At 45.6% G+C, this 20,008-nt stretch overlaps 1 protein-coding gene across 3 annotated transcripts in view; it reads right to left on the reverse strand.

The window, feature by feature from the left end:
• The window catches only part of mtss1lb (MTSS I-BAR domain containing 2b), a 223,060-nt gene that overhangs the window by 187,976 nt on the left and 15,076 nt on the right, over positions 1 to 20,008 (reverse strand). For all 3 annotated transcript variants that reach the window (XR_013778760.1, XM_079339523.1, XM_079339524.1), the window contains exons 2-3: positions 17,730 to 17,791; positions 17,038 to 17,111 (exon numbers count right to left, since the gene is read on the reverse strand). Coding sequence is in view for 2 of the 3 variants with exons in the window: in XM_079339523.1 (XP_079195649.1) it covers positions 17,038 to 17,111; positions 17,730 to 17,791 (136 nt within the window). In the remaining variant the exon portion in view is untranslated. The remainder of the gene's footprint in view (positions 1 to 17,037; positions 17,112 to 17,729; positions 17,792 to 20,008) is intronic.

Here is a 20,008-nt window from a genome sequence, read left to right on the forward strand (position 1 = left end):
ATAAAATGAATTGTAAGAAAGAAGGGAATGAAGGGATGTGATTTAGCGTCCACATGCAAAAAGGAAAGCTAAATAAATCTGTCACAGCTCATTCAGCCTGATGTGCTTTAAGTGTTCGAGGCCGTTAGACATGGCATCATCAGAAGCTGTAATTTTAACTCAGCACTGTCGGCCTCATTGCGCAAATTACATTTTGCACCCAAATAAATCTGTGCAGTTCAGTCAAATGAGATGGTGTCATACGCAGAGGAAAGGTGAGATTCCCCTCCGAGCTAACAGCGTCTCTGTGGCGGGGCACATTTAAATAAAACCTGCTGAGAGTTGGTGGGAACTGCGCCGCAACATTTCTGAGAGATATGACAGGCAAACTTTCTTCATGACTAAAACATGCATGATCTGTAAATGTTCCTTTGGCATATTATTATCAAAACAACCAGCCGGTTAAAGCAGCAGCAGCTTTTTTTCCGAGCTCATCATCTTAATGTGGACAGCTTTTGGCAACAATCCACTCGTAGTGATTTTTAAAACTGAGAGCTTAAACTTGTGGGAGAGAAGTCAAATAGATGTGCAGAGATGAAGAGCGATAACCTCCGTGAGGAGGGAGGCGACTGTGTGTTGAGATAAAAGAGGAATGAAAGTCAAAGAGAAATGAAGAGGTCACAGCCAGGAGGTCGAAGGTTTGTCGCATTGTTTTCAGCAGATAACAGAATAATAAATTCAGCCAGCTCTCATCACATCTTCACCCCTGGCTGTCTTCTTTGTGGGTGAACTCAACGACCTCACAAAGAGCTGAACGTGGGAGAAACACTAACAAGTTTACAAAGCAGGTACTACATACTTTAATGAGTGCTCCCTCTATGCTCGATGTTCATGCACCTGAGGATCCATGAAGCAAAGACTTGTTGGAGGAACTTTCAGGACAATCAGCCTCAGCTGTCTGCTGTCTGAAATGCAAAAGACTCCAGCCACACAAACAGGACAAACAGTGATCAGACAAGCGGCCATGACGTCCAGCAGACAGCGAGCCAGCGACACCAATCTGTCAGTCAACGTGTCCAAGTCCCCGAGATGTGAGGCTTTCGCTCCTGGCTCCTCTGCGTTCTTCAGCCTCAGAGGTTTTCACTGTCAATGACAACACAACCAACAGGTGCTCTTTTTGCAATACAATAGTACATTTGCACACCTCCTGACTGATCTTATTACACTGTTTTAATTGGTTTTATTTCTTGTTTTTTCTACGGTGATGTTGTCCTCGTGGTTCTCATCTTCTGTGTGCTCCTGCTGCATTAACAATTTCCCCTTATGGGACGAAAAAGAATCTGAATCTGAACCAGGCAGAAGCTGCTTCCCATCGTTTGCAGCGAGTTACATCACTGTACTTGGGATGTATTTAAATTCCCACCCTGACATTTAAACAGCTTGTCTTTCTCATGTCAAACAGGGGCGGCTGTGGCTCAGTGGTAGAGTCTGTCGTCTTAACCCTGCGTTGCTCCTGCTGCTTCATCGGGGTGTGAATGTGTAGATGAAGGACTTTGAGATGTCCGAAAGACGAGAAAAGAACGATACAAGCTCAGGTCCGATGAACATAAAGAGCTGTGACAGTACAGCCAAACTATCTGCAGAGAACAGAGACATAAACTCATGAATGGTTTATAATATCACAGAAGAAGATCCATCCAGGACGACTTCCTAACATGTCACAGACGTACACACACGCTACAGAGGCCAGTCCTGCCTTGGACACGTTAAGGATGCAGGATTCTGTGTGACTGTGAGTGAGCGGGTGTAACGGTTCAGAGGGGAGTCAGCTGGGCCTGGGAAAGCATGCACATTCCCTGGCTTTGATTACAGAGGCTTTCAATCTCTTTTACACACACACAAGGACACACAGGGATATACAAACTGAAGTGCAGATACACACACTCCCTCCCCAGAGACGAATACAGGGCTCCACTGCAGTCCTCCGGTCAACTCAAATTTACTGAAAAATGGGGGTTGTTGGCAGACGACCGTTTCTGCTGCTAAAAATACACTGGAAGGGAAAACGGCCGGACAGATTGTGCCGCCATCACTCAAGAAAAAGTGGAGTTTAAAAGTCCTTGTGACACTCGCCTGCATCTGTGCCCCTTGTCCGTGTTTAGCAGAAATTAAACATGTGTGCTGGAGGCTACAGCTAAAGGCAGCTGGGATATAAAACACACACATGTGCAGCCTCTAACCATGAACGGCGATCATATGCTCCTGTGTGACTTTCTCATGGTCGTATCAAAAACATAGACTGTAAATATAAAAGGACAACGCTGAGTGATGTCACCCGTCTGTTCCTGCAGGGGGCGCTGGAGTCCCAAGTTGTTGTCGGGATTAATCCCATGTGCAAGGAGACTGCCATGCTGAAGTAATGTTGATCTAGAAACCGATTGGCCGATGACCTTGCTAATGCCTTTAAAAACATCCTGCTCTTTGTCGTGGAAGAACAATCATTGCATCATGGTACAGTACATTAGTGTTGCAGATCCTCTTCACTCTGATCCAGCAGCCTGACACTGAACCAGAATCAATGCAGAGAGAAATCAATCCCAAATACATTTGTGCACCTTTGCAATCTCACATTGATCCGACGTATTTCCTCTCATCGATACAAATGTTGAAGTCTGAATGTGGCTTTTTTACGTCTAATGTCGGTACATTCATTGGACACAGCAGAGGAGCGTCTGAAGTTCTGCATCCGGAGCAGAACACCTCGTCTATCGACGCTAATCTGAAGAATGTCGAACGGTAAACAGTCGTGTTTAAACAAAGCTGCTGTTTGATGGCGGTGTGACGCGGCTGTGCTTCTGTTGAGAGGCTGATTTTCTGAGCTGTCTGCACTTCATGACCTCTGAATGCTCCATGACACATGATCTTAAAGATCTCCTCCTGCTCTGGCAAAACACTTCCATTGCACCTCTTGTTTCATGTTCGAGTGAAAGCCAAGCTCTGCATATTTCTGTGCCTCTTTTAGTACGTTCATGTATCACATGTCGCTTTGTGGGATTCCTTCTTCCTTGAACTTAATCAGCTCAATAAAGACCAAACTCACACACGCACAAACAGCAGATTCACTCTGCAACAACAAGCTGCTCAAATATCTGTGAAATGAGTCCCAAATCTGAGTCCAGGCTCGATTCTTTCCCCTCACAACACCAAAAGAAGCATGCTACTTATTCTCTTTTCCTTTTCTCCAAATATGGTCATGAAACACGGACGTTAACTGTACTGGTCTTCAATGAACTCCCTTTGGAGTGAAAATCACAACACACTCAGATGACAACACTCGTCAATGCCACCGACTGATCCAAACTGTTACATGCCAGAGTTGTGTTTGTGTTTTCTCTCCCTCTCTGTCTCTCCTGCTCGCTCCACAGGTGGTGCTTCTCAGCCTCACCTGTGGTGATTCACCAATCAGGGGCGGAGCTATAAAGAGCAGGAGTGGAGGCAGCTGGTTGTGTGTGTGTGTTGACAGCAAACTTCAGTATTCACCTTCTGTGGAGTTATGTTGTCACCAACACTGTGACTTGTCCTTCTCCTCGTACACTGTCTATAATATGCAGCAAAACTCCTTAAAATTAGCCGCTAGCTTCACTGCTGCTAATGCCCCGACATGATACCTGTGTGTGGTAGCAACATTTTCTGTGTAAAACATCCTCGTCTCAAACAGACGGAACGATTTAAAAGAGTCTTCAGAGTCCTTATAAAGAGAGACGGATGTGCTCCGAGACTATTTTCCAACCTAGCAACAGCGAGTTACGTTCAGATACAGTCTGCTCATGCAAACACAGCGAGTGTTTTCACAGGATGTTCCACAGCTGTGAGTGATGGGATGAAAACGAAACAGTCAAGTCGACTGTTCCTCAACGAGCGCCGACTCTCTCTCACACACACGGATTACACACAGCCCTCGAGGTGACTGCTCCTCACCGCTTCCTCACACGTTGGTTTGCATGTTAACCCACCGAGAAGCTTGAAGACACGGCTAACACACATGATTGCTCGCTGCATGGAAAGGTGTGTGGACGCTCCCTGCATTGACACGGAGCTTCACACATCGCTCGTGTGCAAGTGCAACACGACCGCACTTTCTCACACGGTCCTGACAGCATTCACATGTTCACAAGCACAATGTTAGCCGTGTACAGATGGTATCCACTGTGACATGCAGCATGCCATCTGCATGCAGGCATCGTATGAGCCGCTTCAGGGCAGGGAGGTGGTTTGTGCATCTGTGTCATGTTAGCTCAGAGAGGATTACACACACACACACACACACACACACACACACACATATGCTGCTAAATGGATATGAGCCCTTAATGTTATTATAATGCCTTTTCATTTTGGACTAATACCTCCCTCTGTGTGTATGAAGCTCTCTGTTCTTGGTTAAAGCCGTCACTCCTCCTGGATGTATTTTTTTGTATTGAATTAAAAATGCATTAAAATGTGCGTAGTGCTTCAGCGTCAGCAGTGAGAGCTGTGTTGTCGGACCAGAGCTACATTTGGCTGTGCTGAGTCACACACTGCAGTGCTCTAAATATAGCATTGTGGGTAATGTAGTCCAGGCATCATGTACGCTCCTCTGCCTCTCTGCGCACTCCTGACCCACACGGATAAATCACGTCAGACGTGTGCTGATTCCTACATTTAATCACTTTTTTATTCATTAGAAAAGTTACGCTGCAGAAGCGTTCACATCTTTGGCCTTACGTGCCATGTCACACTCCATGACTCCAGGGCACGCAGAAATCAGAACTTGGATTATAGGGAGAAGAAGACCGGAGTCAGGAAGGCCTCCATTTTAGGCCGGCTTTACACAACGCTGCCTTTCGTTCAGACGGGGACAAAAAAAGAAACCCACCCTCCAGAGAGGAAACTTAAAAACGCTCCACCGTCTCGTCTAACGGGTTGAAAACACGTCTCGTACATGTACATGTTGACGTCACATCCATGTGAGTGCAGGCAAACACCAACAAACATGTCAGATTGTTTCCATCAGCTTCTCTGATATCTGTCCTGGAGTCACTTCAGCAGTGAAGCCGAGTTATCAGCTTTGGTTTTTGACTATTTCGTGCGGCGCTGCTGAGGAGAGAAGGAGAAGGAAGTTTGAACCCATGAGCGCGCTCTTGGTGGTGTTGTATGGCAGTGCTAGCAGTGCCACCTAGCCACCTGGCATGCACACTACATCATATTTCATTCATCTTTGGCGTCACCATGTGCACGCAGATTTCCAGAAAGAGGAATAAAAAGTGAGAATGCAACGCCACTTTTACGATTAGTGTTCAGATCGTTGTCGTCTAAAGCTAGCGAATCTAAAAAACGATCACTGGACTCTAAACGTACAAATAAAAAGTTTAAACAGCTGTTAGAGTCAGCAGTGATTTTAAAATGCTGCAAAAAGATGGATGACTTCACTCATTGAGAAAAGAGCACAGAGCAGATGAAGTCAGAGTTGACAAGAAGAGCGATAAGAAATCATTTTGCATGAATCCTCTGTGAATGTTTGCAAACTGCGTACGTGTGTTTCATGAATAAATATCGGCTCGGCTTTAACAGCAAACATTTCTCTTTCCCACAGAGGCTGTCTATGAAAATACTCACAGCGAGACTTAAAACAACAAATACGTATCCGAGGAGACTTCCTCCCCTTCGCTGAACGAAGACCGCGTCACACGAGGTAAGCTTCCATGTTCAAACAAAAAGACTTCTCAATGGGATTTTTTTTTTAAAAATTTAAAGGGTCGGGGTGGGGGCAAACAGATAGCCCTCTAACACAGTGTGTGCTCCTGTTTCCGTGGCAACGCATGCAGAGGCGGAGCTGTGGAGCAGGGAGAGAGTGTGATGAAGGGATGGAGAGGAAACAAACACAGAGCCGAAGGTCACGTCAGACACCGATGTCACTGATCAGACGACACCCATGCACCTGCTCTGTCCCGCTCCTGTGCAAAGGACGCTAAACAAAACAGAATGCCTTCAGGAGGAACGCAGAGGAAGAAGAAAACTTTAACAACAACTTTTGAGGCCGACAAAAAAAACACTGCAGATCAAATTTGCGGTCAGCTTTGGTTCGGTTCGGTTCCTGATCTTGTTTGTGTATCCACAGCCAGCTGAACCCCGGAGACAGCCAATGAATTCAATACAGAAGAAGAATGTGGCTCAGTCACCAAAGATCGAGGAAGGTCTGCGTCTCTGAGGTCGTCCACGCCGACGCTGTGAGCTGACGATGCAGAAAACAGAAACAGGCTTGAAATGACTCTCTCTCCAAATCAACGCAGAACAACCGGAACCTTCACGTCCCTTCAAACTAAAACCCTCCTTCACGTCCTTTCAAACTAAAACCCTCATTCACGTCCTTTCAAACTAAAACCCTCATTCACGTCCTTTCAAACTAAAACCCTCCTTCACGTCCTTTCAAACTAAAACCCTCATTCACGTCCTTTCAAACTAAAACCCTCCTTCACGTCCTTTCAAACTAAAACCCACCTTCACGTCCTTTCAAACTAAAACCCTCATTCACGTCCTTTCAAACTAAAACCCTCCTTCACGTCCCTTCAAACTAAAACCCTCCTTCACGTCCTTTCAAACTAAAACCCTCCTTCGCGTCCTTTCAAACTAAAACCCACCAACACTTTAAACTCAGGTGGCTAAAATGGGGAAGAAAAAGGTGTTTTTCATCAGAAATCCTTCCCAAACCTTTTCTTCCTCTCTCTTTAAACCAAAAGAAATGATCAACTGTAGACAGAATTAGTCACTGGAGCATAAGGGTGTGTGTATGTGTGCATGTGTGCGTGTGTGTGTGTGTGTGTGTGTGTGTGTGTGTGTGTGTGTGTGTGTGTGTGTTTGTGTGTGTGCGATTACAGCTGAGCCAGCAGCAGCCTTAACAGTCATCACGCCTGACTGATGGCTGTTAATGCTGCGGATTAACACCTAACTCGCCAACTCTACAGACACACACACACACACAGACACACACACACACACACACACACACACACACACACACACACACACACACACACACACACACACACACACACACACTGTTTTCTTTAGGCCCTTCGAGTTACTGATGATAATAGTTACTGGATTGAAAAATGAAGGACATAAGTCTTATACATATTCACACAAACACACACACACACACACACACACACACACACACACACACTCCTCAGTCCAGCCTCTTGTCTCATTAAACAGGACTTGGCCTCAGAGCAGCAGGACGCACAGAGCTCAGCTTCCCATGCTCACAGAGCAAATGTGTGTCGTTAATGTATGTGTGTGTGTGTGTGTGTGTGTGTGTGTGTGTGTGTGTGTGTGTGTGTGTGTGTGTGTGTGATTGTGCAACAGAGCATGTCTTGTGTTGTTGACCTCTGGGACAAAGCGCACTGTGACATCAGGAAACGTCTTTAGAGAGCTGCCAGAGAGGAATGGAGGGAAGTTAGGAGGAGAGAGAGAGAGAGAGAGAGAGAGAGAGAGAGAGAAGTGTGTGTGTGGGGGGGGGCGCGATAGGGAGGGAAAAAGATGCAGTCTATGGCTGAGGCTTAATTAAAGACAATAATGTTGTTTGTAGCCCCTCAGTCAACCTCTTTACAGAGGGACGAGAGAGGGTGGGAAAGAGAGCGAGAGCAAGAGAGAGAGAGAGAGAGAGAGAGAGAGAGAGAGGGACAGAGAGAGAGAGAGAGAGAGAGAGAGACAGAGAGATAGAGAGAGAGAGAGAGAGAGAGAGAGAGAGAGAGAGAGAGAGACAGAGAGAGAGAGAGACAGAGAGAGAGAGAGACAGAGAGAGAGAGAGACAGAGAGAGAGAGAGACAGAGAGAGAGAGAGAGGATGAATGAAGGAGATAAACAGTAAACAACACCAAACTTAAAGGGGGGTCGATGCCTTGCTCAAGGGCACCTCAGCAGTGCTCAGGACCTGAACCAGATCAATTTCCAGACCTGGTCAGCACCAGGACTTGAACCGACAAACCGCCGTGCTTTGACGTGTGCAGAGGCAAACATTAAAAAAACATCCCACGAATGAGACATGCAACAACAACAACAACAAAAACAACAGTCGTTTAGTACGGTTGTGGGTTAAAGTTTTTTATCAACTTGCTTCTGACTTTTGAATGTCAGATTTTAAAGGTTTAATATGTAGAATTTGATCAACATGTTTACATCACAGTATCTAGATTACCTTGAGATGTCCTAAACCTGTGTTACACATGTGGCTGTGACATCACAGGCCGCTGCCTCAGAGGCATGAGCTGCTACTGAAAGCTGCCAGACTGTTGCTGTTCTGTGCTGCTGTGATAAAAATGTTCTGTGCATTACACTCCGAGACGTTAGCAGAGAGAATCACTCCCATGATTCCCCGCCAGACTCGATGTCATCTTCTCTTATTGTTTTGATTGAAAGCCCCTGGAGGTGGAGCTTCAATACTAAATAAATCGTCTTCATCTGATTCTTGCTTCTCAGACTTTGAAGTTTTTCTGGTGAATTTTAAATCTTTAAAATGATCACCTTTAAGATTTGACCCATTAATTACTTAAAAACAACCGTTTCCAACAAATCCTCCTTCACAATGTTGTTGCTTTCAATCATCATCACATTATGTAATGACATATTCTGAGCTCTGTTTGTCATGATTTCATTAAATAACAGAATTCTCTCTGCATATCCATTAAGAGGAGGACAGGTGTGTGTGTGTGTGGGGGGGGGGGGGGGGGGGGGGTTAGTAGGGTCAGTCGCTGGTCCAGCCTCGTGTTAACCCCGTTATAAAACCCCGGGTTTCCTCGCTCTGGTTGGATGATCAGAAGTATCTCCGGCTGACCGTGAACGCATGCTACATCTGTGAAACCCAATCAAGCCTCCTCACTCACATCTCTCCTCTCCTCTTGGCAACAACATGGCTATTTTTTCTCTGCCACCACTTCCATCTCATTTTCACACACTCTCTCTCTCTCTCTCTCTCTCTCTCTCTCTCTTTCTCTCTCTCTCTTTCTTTCTCTGCCCTTGTTGCCTGGCAACCCTGCTGGTAAATGTGATCCCTCTCGCCTGTGATTGGCTGAAGAGGAGGCAGAGCCATGTCAGAGTCAGAGCAGGAAAAAAGGGGGGAGACACGACAGGAAAGCAGCACACAGAAAATATCTACATCCAAATGTTGCACTGACTGAAATGAACAGCGTGATTTGTTCTCGTGTAAACCTTTGGCGTGCTCTTTCAGGGCAGCAGCACATCGCGTGTCACCTCGACGGCCTGAACCATGCATGTGTGTGTCTGCGTGTGTGTGGTCACCACTGCCTGGCATGCTCTGTGCAGGGCCTCCATGTTTACACACACAAGCCTGTGAGCTAATATGCATGCATGTTAGGATTGCATGACTGTGTGTTTGTGGGAGTATTGGATCTAACAAGCAGGAAATTCCTGCAGGGGAGGTGCCATGCTGCACGCTGAATAAGGGAAACCGCTCGTGCTGAGTTGCATGTGTGTGTGTTTGTACATTGTGTGTGTGTGTGTGTGTGTGTGTGTGTGTGTAGGTGTATTAACTTAAGTGGCCTCACATGTAAGTGTTACCTCTCTTCCTCCCACACAGGGAGTCATCAATGTAGCCAGCATGTGGTGCTCTTCCAGGCAGTCGTCTAGCTAATGAGAGAGTGCTGGATGCTTACTGAATGAACACACACACACACACACACACACACACACACACACACACGCACACACAAAACCGTACACAAGCAGCAATACACTCTTGTGTCCTTTCTCCTGATTAATGACTATATTGCTTTCATTGCCTTTTCTTGCTCCACGTTTTCATAATATGCAAAAGTGCACAAAATGCACAGGCTGAAAAAAGATGCATTCGATCAGTGCCTGAGACCCGTGGGCTTCTGTTTTCTACCTCTCATGGTTGACATCACATGACCTGTTTGGTCGGGCCGATTGAAAAAAACAACAACGTGTGAGGTTAATGTCAGTACTCAGACCCCCGTCTCTGGGGAGAAGACCTGAAATGTTGGTTTACAAAGAAGTCGGTTGAGAGATGGTGAATTCTTTGCAGTTTTTTGACAGTGAGACAGATAATCTGCATCCTCTCATACTTCCCCTTTCCTGTTGCTGGATGCAAGACGAGAACTGGCCTTGTTCTAATTGTCTTTTCGACAAGAAAGTCTGCTGGACATCACATCAGAGCGCAGAGTAAACTGACCTTTCATGCAGAGCCTCATAGCTGTAAACTGTCAAGATGCCTGCAACACGGCCGTTTTGGACGCCCCTGGGTTTGTCAGATATGAGAGCAGTTATCAGGTGAACAGGTGTTGCAGCGATGGAAGCGGGCAGTGGAACTGCTTCAGATAGAAGTGATTTTGGAGAACGCAGAAACGTCATCATCGATGTCGTTGTGCTGAAATAAAATCAGTATCTGCTAACTTTGCTGATGTTTGTGTTGACAGGAACAGTCCGGCTCTGTGCGGCTACTGAACACTTCCTCTCACTTTAACACAACAGTCGTCTCTGTGTCCTCGCTGCTGATTCACAAACAGTCCTCTATGGTCTTCAACAACCCTCAGCTGCTGCTCCGCTTCATTTAAAGACCTTAACGATAATTCCCTCACAGTTCACCACAGTGAACTCCAATCTCTTTCTACAGCCAATCAGTGTACTCTTCTTCTTGTGTGAAGTCTGTCGCAGAGTTCAACACCAACAAACCTTACATTAAAACTCCCGCCTGAGTGAAATGACCACGAAGGCCTGCGAGCACGTCAGGATCACCGGGAGCCTTTCTGTCACACCACAGCGGCATTATTAGTGGGAGTGTTTTCTGCAAATCCGAACCACATTTCTCATAAACTTCATGGCTTCCTGCCCCCTCGCTGACTTCCTCTGGTGTTTGCAGGAGAAGATAAACACGTTTGAAATGACTTCTCCGGCCTCTTTTCTTCACTTTCCTCCACGTGAACTTTAACCCCGACTCTGTACACTTCCTGTTTGCTAAAAAATAATCGCTCGGGTTCTTCTAACATACAGCTTGAAAATATCATCCACGACCAAGTGCATGGTGGGTAAGTCTGGAGCAATGAGGAGGCTTCTTTACTGAACAAGTGTTTCCTTCTTAAACTTTTAAAATGATTTCATTAGTTTCCAAAGCTCGACGTGTCTTTGCACCGTTCAGTTCAGTTCAGGGGACGTCCCCTCACCCTACTTGATGACCTTCTCTTAACAAAACAGAGAATGACTTTTGCAATCCCTCTGCACGCACGTTTCACTCGTTCAACTCTTTGGGGATGAGAGAGGGAAGACCCGTCACACGTTGTCAAGCTGCTGTCAAATGCTGTCTGACAGTTTTCACAGCTCTGATAAGGGTTAAAGAAAAAAAGGGCCCTGAGGTTGGGACTCGTGGCTCGTGTTCTCACAGTGCCGAGGTTTGAAGTCGTACGACCAAAATATCAAATATGATTAGGTTCCTCGGAAGCAGCATTTTGGACCATCGTGCCCCTCTGAATGCTGCACGGCCGACGGCACAAAATACGTCTCCAGCTGAGATCGTTCAGCATGCCCAAAGCGTGCAGGTAGCATAACTGAGCCACAACAGGCTGAGCTGCTTTCTTTAGTATGGTGTTTGTACACATCTGCTATTTGAAAGCATATTTTAGCTTCTCTAAAAACTCATACTTTGTCTTTGCCCAAAGAGTTTGTGACTCCTGTCTTCTGATCTTTTGAGGCACCTTCATCCTGCTCAGATTTACAGAACATGAGCTGAACGGAGCAAAGCTTTGTTTATTTAAACCGTAAGAAAGATCCATTCCTGTCACCTCGGGGTAGCGGTATTTAAATTGTTGTATCTTATTTTGAAATCCCAAAAATATCCGTTTTCACTGTGTGAGAGAGTGAGAGATAGATTTGTCATAAAAAAAGGGGTGAATTAATAATGATTGAATATGTAGAAACAGAAGAAGCCTCATGACGTTGAGGCAACATGTAAGCAATGAAGTGAAGGTGAACACGTGCTGTGTTCTACTTGTTCTTGTTGTTTGAGTCAAACGTGAACATGCTCTGAATAAATTAAATTAATGCAAATCCTCACTTTAAATGCAGCTGAAAATATACCCGCTTATCTCGCTACTTTACAAAGTCAAGTCGTGTATATACGAGTCGTAAAGATGAAGTGCTGTGCAAATGTATCAGCACGCATGAATGTGTGTGTGTGCGTGTGTGTGAATATTAAAAAGATTTATGATATTCATTATGATGCCTTGTAATAATATGCAGACAGGCAGTCTGGCAATAAAACAATACCATCAGATCATCTCACACACACACACACACACACACACACGCGCACACACACTTACAGAGGTACTTTACGGCTTTTCCGTGTGCCAACTGTGCATAGTTGGAGTCCTGGGAATGACCCCGGCTTTACTGCTGCTGCTGCAGTGAGTGTGTGTGTGTGTGTGTGTGTGTGTGTGTGTGTGTGTGTGTGTGTGTGTGTGTGTGTGTGTGTGTGTGTGTGTGTGTGTGTGTGTGTGTGTGTGCAGAATACAAAGAGAGTGAGACGGAGTCAGACAGACATGGCGACATCCTCACAGACAACAACATCAGGATCACCGGGGGAATAAAGCAGAGTCTGTAAGTGAAGCGGTAAATATAGAAAGTGCGACACTATTGTTTCAGTGGTTTAAACCGTCAGACAATCTGAAGTGTTCTGATGTCCCACAGCAATGCTGGCAAACAAGAGACCCAGCTTAAAGGTTGGTTCAGTTGTTCAGACGTGATGCTGGTCAGCGTGGCCCGTTTAATGAGGATCCATTCAGAGCTTGGTGCCGATTCAAATGGGCACCAGACGAACGTAGACCGAGCGACAAAGACGAGTAAATCCGAGACGACACATGAAGTGGATGAAGCTCTTCCTCAGAACAAGGTGGACCTTTTGTTGGCTCTTATCCACAGCTGTTGAGTTCTGTTTGACGGGCTGGTTAGCATACAACAGCAGTTAGCTTGTGTTAGCGTTTGTGGTGTATAGGTATAAGCAGTAAACGTCCACACTACGTCCTGCAGTGAGTGTGAGCGAAGTACTTCCACTGTGCATTGTGGGACCCCTCGTCCATCAGGCTGTGTTCTCGGTACGCAGCACGGATCAGCACAGCCCAGTGCAGACAGAGGAATCCTCAAAACAGAGTGTTTTATTCTGCATATAAACCGGATGTTTTAATTGCGTTTTAGTGTCGGACTTCCCGCCCCCCTCAATCTGCTCGATTATTTATTTATCTGCTGCAGAGGACTCCAGATCGCCGGAGCTGAGACGCAGTTTAGCCGAGCCAGAGGGAGCGCTCACATTAGGTAAGAAGTGAAACCCATGAGAGGGAGCGAACGTGATCTGGTGGAATTTAAAGGGTGAGAAAACGAAGATAGGAGACCGCTTCGATAAATCTGCGCTCACTAATCGCAAAATTCCCACATGTTACAAAAGCTAGAAATGTGTGTCGAGGCGAAAGACTGTGTTCAGAAGACCAAATGAAGAACATTATCAGAACCAACAGACAAACAGCGTATGTGCTTTCACTCCTTGCTCAGTGAGCCTGGCAGCTTAAAGCTACAGATGGAGCAGCGACAGAATTTGGACTCTCTCTCTCTTTTAATGTGCTTTTTAACGGCTTGTTAGAAAAAAATGTTCACACTTTTTCAAGCCAAGAGAAAACGGGCGAGAAATCAGTCATTTTCCTGAGCTCAGAATTGAGGGCAGAATGTTCGTCTAGACGGGACATCTGCGTCCGAGTGTGTTTGTGAGTGTCCTCTTTGACACGGGAGCAGCGATAAAGACGAGTTATTAAAAGTGTAAAACACACACCACGCAGGAAAGAGGCTGTTTGTGTCACGTCTAAAAGTGCACTCAGATTCACCCTTCACACCATCACTCCCACATTTTCTCCTGCTGGATTTCACCTCCTTGTTAAATCACTCCCACACACACACACACACACACACACACACACACACACACACACACACATAAAGTGTTTCTATCACTGCGCTGCCTCTTTTAACCTCTGTCGTCTTCACAGGAAAACTGACTGTATGTACTGGTTGTCTATGCATCTGAGATCCAGCAGGAAACAAGGCCTGGATATGCTCCAACAAACCCGTTTTAAACAATCCAAACATTATAATAACTCAGAGTAATTACAGAGCACGTGACTGTGGATAATCACGATGTTATGCTCCCTGTTGCCTACATGTTCTGTAACTCAGGGCTAATTCTCCTCTGGCATTTAAAGGAGTTCATATTTCCTCCCTGAATGCTCTGGATTTGATTGGACCAGAGAAGGTAGGCGGGGCTTTGAAGGCCGTTTTGGACGCCCCTGGGTTTGCCAGATATGAGAGCAGTTATCAGGTGAACAGGTGTTGCAGCGATGGAAGCGGGCAGTGGAACTGCTTCAGATAGAAGTGATTGTACCCGAGCTAAAAAGCCTCTGCATGTTTCTAATAAGCTCCAGCAGCAGAAAGCTGCTCAAACTAGGATCAATGTTGGAGATGAAACATGGAGAGAGGTTAGAACGCAGAAAGCTTTACAGACCCATGCAGAGCTGGCTAAACACTGAAGCTACAGTGTCTCTACATGCAGAGCTGGCTAAACACTGAAGCTACAGTGTCCACCACATGCAGAGCTGGCTAAACACTGAAGCTACAGTGTCCACCACATGCAGAGCTGGCTAAACACTGAAGCTACAGTGTCCATCACATGCAGAGCTGGCTAAACACTGAAGCTACAGTGTCCACCACATGCTGACCTGTGTGAGCATCCACTCTAGATTATCATAGATTTGATGATGATATGATATGCTCATACTGTATCAACGGGATAATCTCAGGCCAGCAATCATTTACAGCCATGCATTGCCTGAAATGTTGCACGTCAAGTCATCAGACAGACTTTTTTTGTTTTCATTATAAACTCATCTGATGAATATTCTTCCGTGCACATAAAATGTGGTTGTCACACTAAATAGAAACACAACCAATGCAGGCACATAAATGGAGAGTCAGTACAAAAGCAGAGCGCAGGATCATCAGTACCCTTTGGGCTTGCTTCACACACACACACACACACACACACACACACACGCTGATATAAGTGGCACATTGATATAGCAAAAGGCAGGAAGACAGAGAGCATCATTATTGGTGCCGTCTTCTGCCTCCATCCATTTAACGAATCTATTAGAGAACATCACAGCCTGAGAAAGGGCAGAGCACTGTGCAGCAATGTGACAAATAGAGTCAAGCCGCGATGACTCATCAGTACAGAAAGTACAAAGAGCCTCTGATGCACACGCTGCATCTTCGTGCAAACTTCATTTATGTTTTATTTTGGTCCCTGTGTGTGTGTGGCACGGGTAGCGGCGCGTGTAACGAGCTGACAGAGCTCGGTGATTTCCTGTCTGGGCCTGTAAAAGCAGCACGAGCTTCTTCCTGTATCCTCCTCTGTAAGATCCCACCTGGGGGCCGAAAACACACACACACACACGCACACATCAGCATCACACACACAGTCTGGCAGCTGCATCCAATAATTCACAGCAGGAGGAGAAATTCCCTGCATCACACTCTCAATGGTCCCACAGTGTTCAGACCGTCTTCAGTGGGCGACGAGCGTTTGTCTGACCTGCTCTGCTCTCAGCCCACACACACACACACATTAGAACCAGAGCCCAGCCCGCAGCCTCACACGCTGAATATCTGCAGCAGCCTGATCTCACGACCACAAAGTCAAACACAAGACTCTTCAGTGGATCTGAAGATGCTTAAGGTTCATCTTTAGTGTCATTTCTGATGAGTTCATGTGACTCAGCATAAAAAGTGTGCTGTCATTGGCAGGAGGATGGGTTGCATAACGCTCCGTCACCTAAAGCTTGATCTGAGGTGTGTAGTGGTTATGCTCGGTGTCTCTTGGTTAACAGTGTTTTGGTTTTAGTTAACAAAAAGTGCACAACCACACGAGTCTGGGGATTTTGACATTGCTCGTTGTTTATTACAAACTACACATCAACCTCACAAAACCCAATCATGCAACATGTCATCCACAACAACCCTCACGCCACTGCTGAATCAAAAGGAAAGTAGTGTTGAGTCTCCTCCACAGACACAAACTTGTCCTCGGCTTGAGCTGCGATCACCCGTGTGCTGCATCGTTGTGTTAGCATGCTAATGTTAGCGCTCTTTAGTTAGCTGGTAGCGTCAGTCACCTGTGTCCTGCATCGTTGTGTTAGCATGCTAATGTTAGCGCTCTTTAGTTAGCTGGTAGCGTCAGTCACCTGTGTCCTGCATCGTTGTGTTAGCATGCAAATGTTAGCGCTCTTTAGTTAGCTGGTAGCTTCAGTCACCTGTGTCCTGCATCGTTGTGTTAGCATGCTAATGTTAGCGCTCTTTAGTTAGCTGGTAGCTTCAGTCACCTGTGTCCTGCATCGTTGTGTTAGCATGCTAATGTTAGCACTCTTTAGTTAGCTAGTAGCTTCATGTAAACTGACTCAGAATGATCCTAATAATCAGTGAGTATGTTCTTCTTCTTCTTGACTCAAACAGCTTTTATACTCAAGGGGAGGAGCCGGCCGTCCCGTCCATGTAAACACAGCTCTGACAACAACACAGCCAGCAGGACTCCAGCTTCTCCCTCACTGAAATGAACAGCCCATGTTGTTAGCAGGGATCTCCTGCATTTATAAGTCCCCTCTGCTGCAGAGACGCCTCCTTTTGACCTCCTCAACATACTTCTAAATGTTTGTCTGTATAAACAGTGCAGTGTGTCTGCTTTCAAGTCAGTGAACAAAGTGCATCCAGAGACAGCTGGAAACACTTTCATCAGTCCGAGGAGAATTTATTCGACGGCTCGATGATATCTCAGCCACATTCCTGACAGTGCTGCTGCATGAAAGCTGCTTCTGAAGAGCAGAACTCTGATCGTACACCCACCCACACACACACACACACACACACACAAGGCCCCACACAGGTGTTTCCTTACCTCTGGTGTTGGTGGCCATGTCTGCCACCTTCTGAAAGGCATCCAGGAAGGCCACAGCAGCCAGCACAGTGGTTCTACAGGCAGAGAAAACAGCATTTTATGATCAGGCTTTATTTAATGAGGTCCTGTTTCACTCAGGTTTATATTTTCAGGTTTATGGACGTAGTATTGCTGCATTGTTGTGACACCTTTGACTCATGTGAACAGACGGAGATAACAGTCTTAAGGAGCTCCAGTGTTACAGACAACAGTGGATGAGTATTTATCGTTAATGTCTGAAGTCCGTCTGTCTCAAAGTCATAAATCGAGTTGAGGAGAATTGAGGAGCCAGTGGCAGAGTGTCGTACTCCAAGCAGGTGTATTTTTCCACGCCTGAGGTTGCAGCTTGGTAATTATTTCCTGTCCACAGATACAGGAACACACAGTAACTATTCATTAAAAATATGAAAGGTTCAGGTAAATGGATTTAACTATAAAGTAAAGACCACTAACCTAGGACATAATGTATTTACATCTAAATCAATTGAACCTCTTAATTAATGAATTCTTGTCGATTTAATGAAAGAAAGAGGAATCTGTCTTTAGTTTCAGGATATAAGAAAAACACAAACATGACCAATACACTAAAGTCTAAGTTTCACCTGGACTTTTATCCAATACCGTTTTAAATATTCTCGAGTGAGTCGACTTACCGGAGCTGGGAATGCAGCTTGGTGGCCTTGGCGCTGAAGTCCTCCCACACAGGATAGGAGCACTGAGAAGACACACAACAACAACAACACACACATGAATGTAGGTAAGTCAGCCGTGCATTATTCTCCAGCTGGTGCACCACATGCACATTTCAGTGCGTTAGCTTGATGCTAAAACAGAATGGAAATTGCCATAAACCTGCTGACAGGATTAGCATCAGGACCACAGTAACTAATAACAGGAAACTGTCTTTAACAAAGGTAGGTAGATATTTATAATCCTTAAATGCCATGTTTAGGGAATACATTGATCTGAATGGTTATTGCCTCGGTCTTAAACATAAAACAGAAAAATGATGCTCGGTCATTTCGATGAGGAAATAGCATCACTTTCTCTTCTTCTACGTCTTTGTACAGTAAACGCAGCGCTCCATATCACAGTCTTTGTTTCACCTTAATCCACCTCTTACCCCAGACCACCTCTCTGTTCTCCGTCTACAAAGACACAAAGACACACACACACACACACACACACACACACACCCATCCCACTCCCTCCTCCCAACACCTCGCCCTCCCTTTTTCACCCTTTTTCACCCTTTTCCTTTATCCCCCCCTCCAAAAAAACAGCAGCCACCCCTCCTCCTTTTCTCCTTATGCAGCTATCTCTATAAATGAAAACACACACACACACACACACGTTGTGTATACAGCGCTTTTGACAGCCGGTGGCATCACGCAGCATCAAAGGGTTTTCGACTGGAGCAGCCAGGAACATAATTCAGATCTGTGTCTCTAATGGGTGCTGCTCCCCCATCCTCTCACTGCACACACACACACACACACACACACACATACACTCACTCACACTCAGCCTCACACTTATTACATTACACTTGATCCAGGTTAACCTATAACCCTGTTAAGCACTTGAGTGGTGTTTACTGGAGGTTTTTTATAACCTTATAAGGCCCTTTTATATTTTACAGGAACAGAAAGTTGATATGAAGCTATGAGGATGCATCACGAAACTTAAGGAAAAGCGAGAATATGAAAAATGAGGCAGCTCGAAAAAATGTGTGTGTGTGTGCGCGCAGTGGGGTGGGGCATCCTGTCGTGATGTCAGACTGGCACAGACAGCGAGGGCTGTGCGCTCTTTGATCTGGCCTGTTTGATGTGCTTTAATTTGGTCTGAAATCACAGTCCCATTTCCCCTTGGTACGGAAAGCTACCCCCTCTACCACACACACACACACACACACACACACACACACGCATGCACCCACACACACCCTGCTCCCTCCCGTTGAAGGCTGTTTGAAGTGCCCCATGCAGCTTAAGTAGTGTGGATGGGAGATAACGTGCAAGCCTCCTCCTTGTACACACACACACACACACACACACACACAAAGACAGGAGCAGCCTGGCATCTCATTAACATATTTCAGACATTTCAAATCAGTAAAGACGCTGGTGGCAAATGACCAAGGCATGACTGAGTGTGTGTGTGTGTGCGTGTGTGTTAGCACGCTGCTGTGCGGTACCTAAAGGTTCAAAGACAAGGACGACGACGACGACTCAAAAGATTTTAAACTTTGTGCAAACGAAACTAATCGCCTGCTCAGCTTTAAAGTTGAAAGAGAGGAAGAAGAGCGAGCACATCAGAGGATGCTGCACGATTAAAGATAAACCTTATAAATCACTGCACCGACATATCTCTCTTGTTTGTCATTTGTGGTGTTGCATGTCCATTCATGGTTTCCTGTGCCTGGTGTTTCCTCCTGGATCCTTGTTTTCTACATTTCTGATTCAGTTTTACTGGAGACTTTTTAGTTTATTAGGATGATGATGTCCGACACAGTTCTTTGTTGAGTAACAGCAGAGACCTCAGAGATCCTTCACACATGCATTTAAATATATTGATCCCAGAGCTATGGGTGTGGTGTTATTGTGAAATGCACCACAGGTCGATTGTCTTTCAAAACTGTCATCACCTTTTTTCAGCCATATTGATTCAACATCTGCATCTGAGGATCACATGACCACAGTTTGCCGTTTGGAACCCAAAGTCATTGTCTCGCCTCAAAATGTGTAAAATCTTTCAGTTCATCCTGAGTTCTTGTTTACACATGATGGTTGGTTTCAGGAGGCGTGACGTGATGTAAGAGTCTGAAGCCATCAGCAGTGGAGAGAGAAACACAACAGAAACCTTGATGCAGCAGTTAGCGTTGAACACTTCCTGATTTGATTCCTTCAGCTCAACCTGACTCGAAGGAATT

The sequence above is a fragment of the Symphodus melops genome (genome assembly GCF_947650265.1).
Source record: "Symphodus melops genome assembly, chromosome: 3".
In the NCBI taxonomy this organism is placed as follows: domain Eukaryota; kingdom Metazoa; phylum Chordata; class Actinopteri; order Labriformes; family Labridae; genus Symphodus; species Symphodus melops.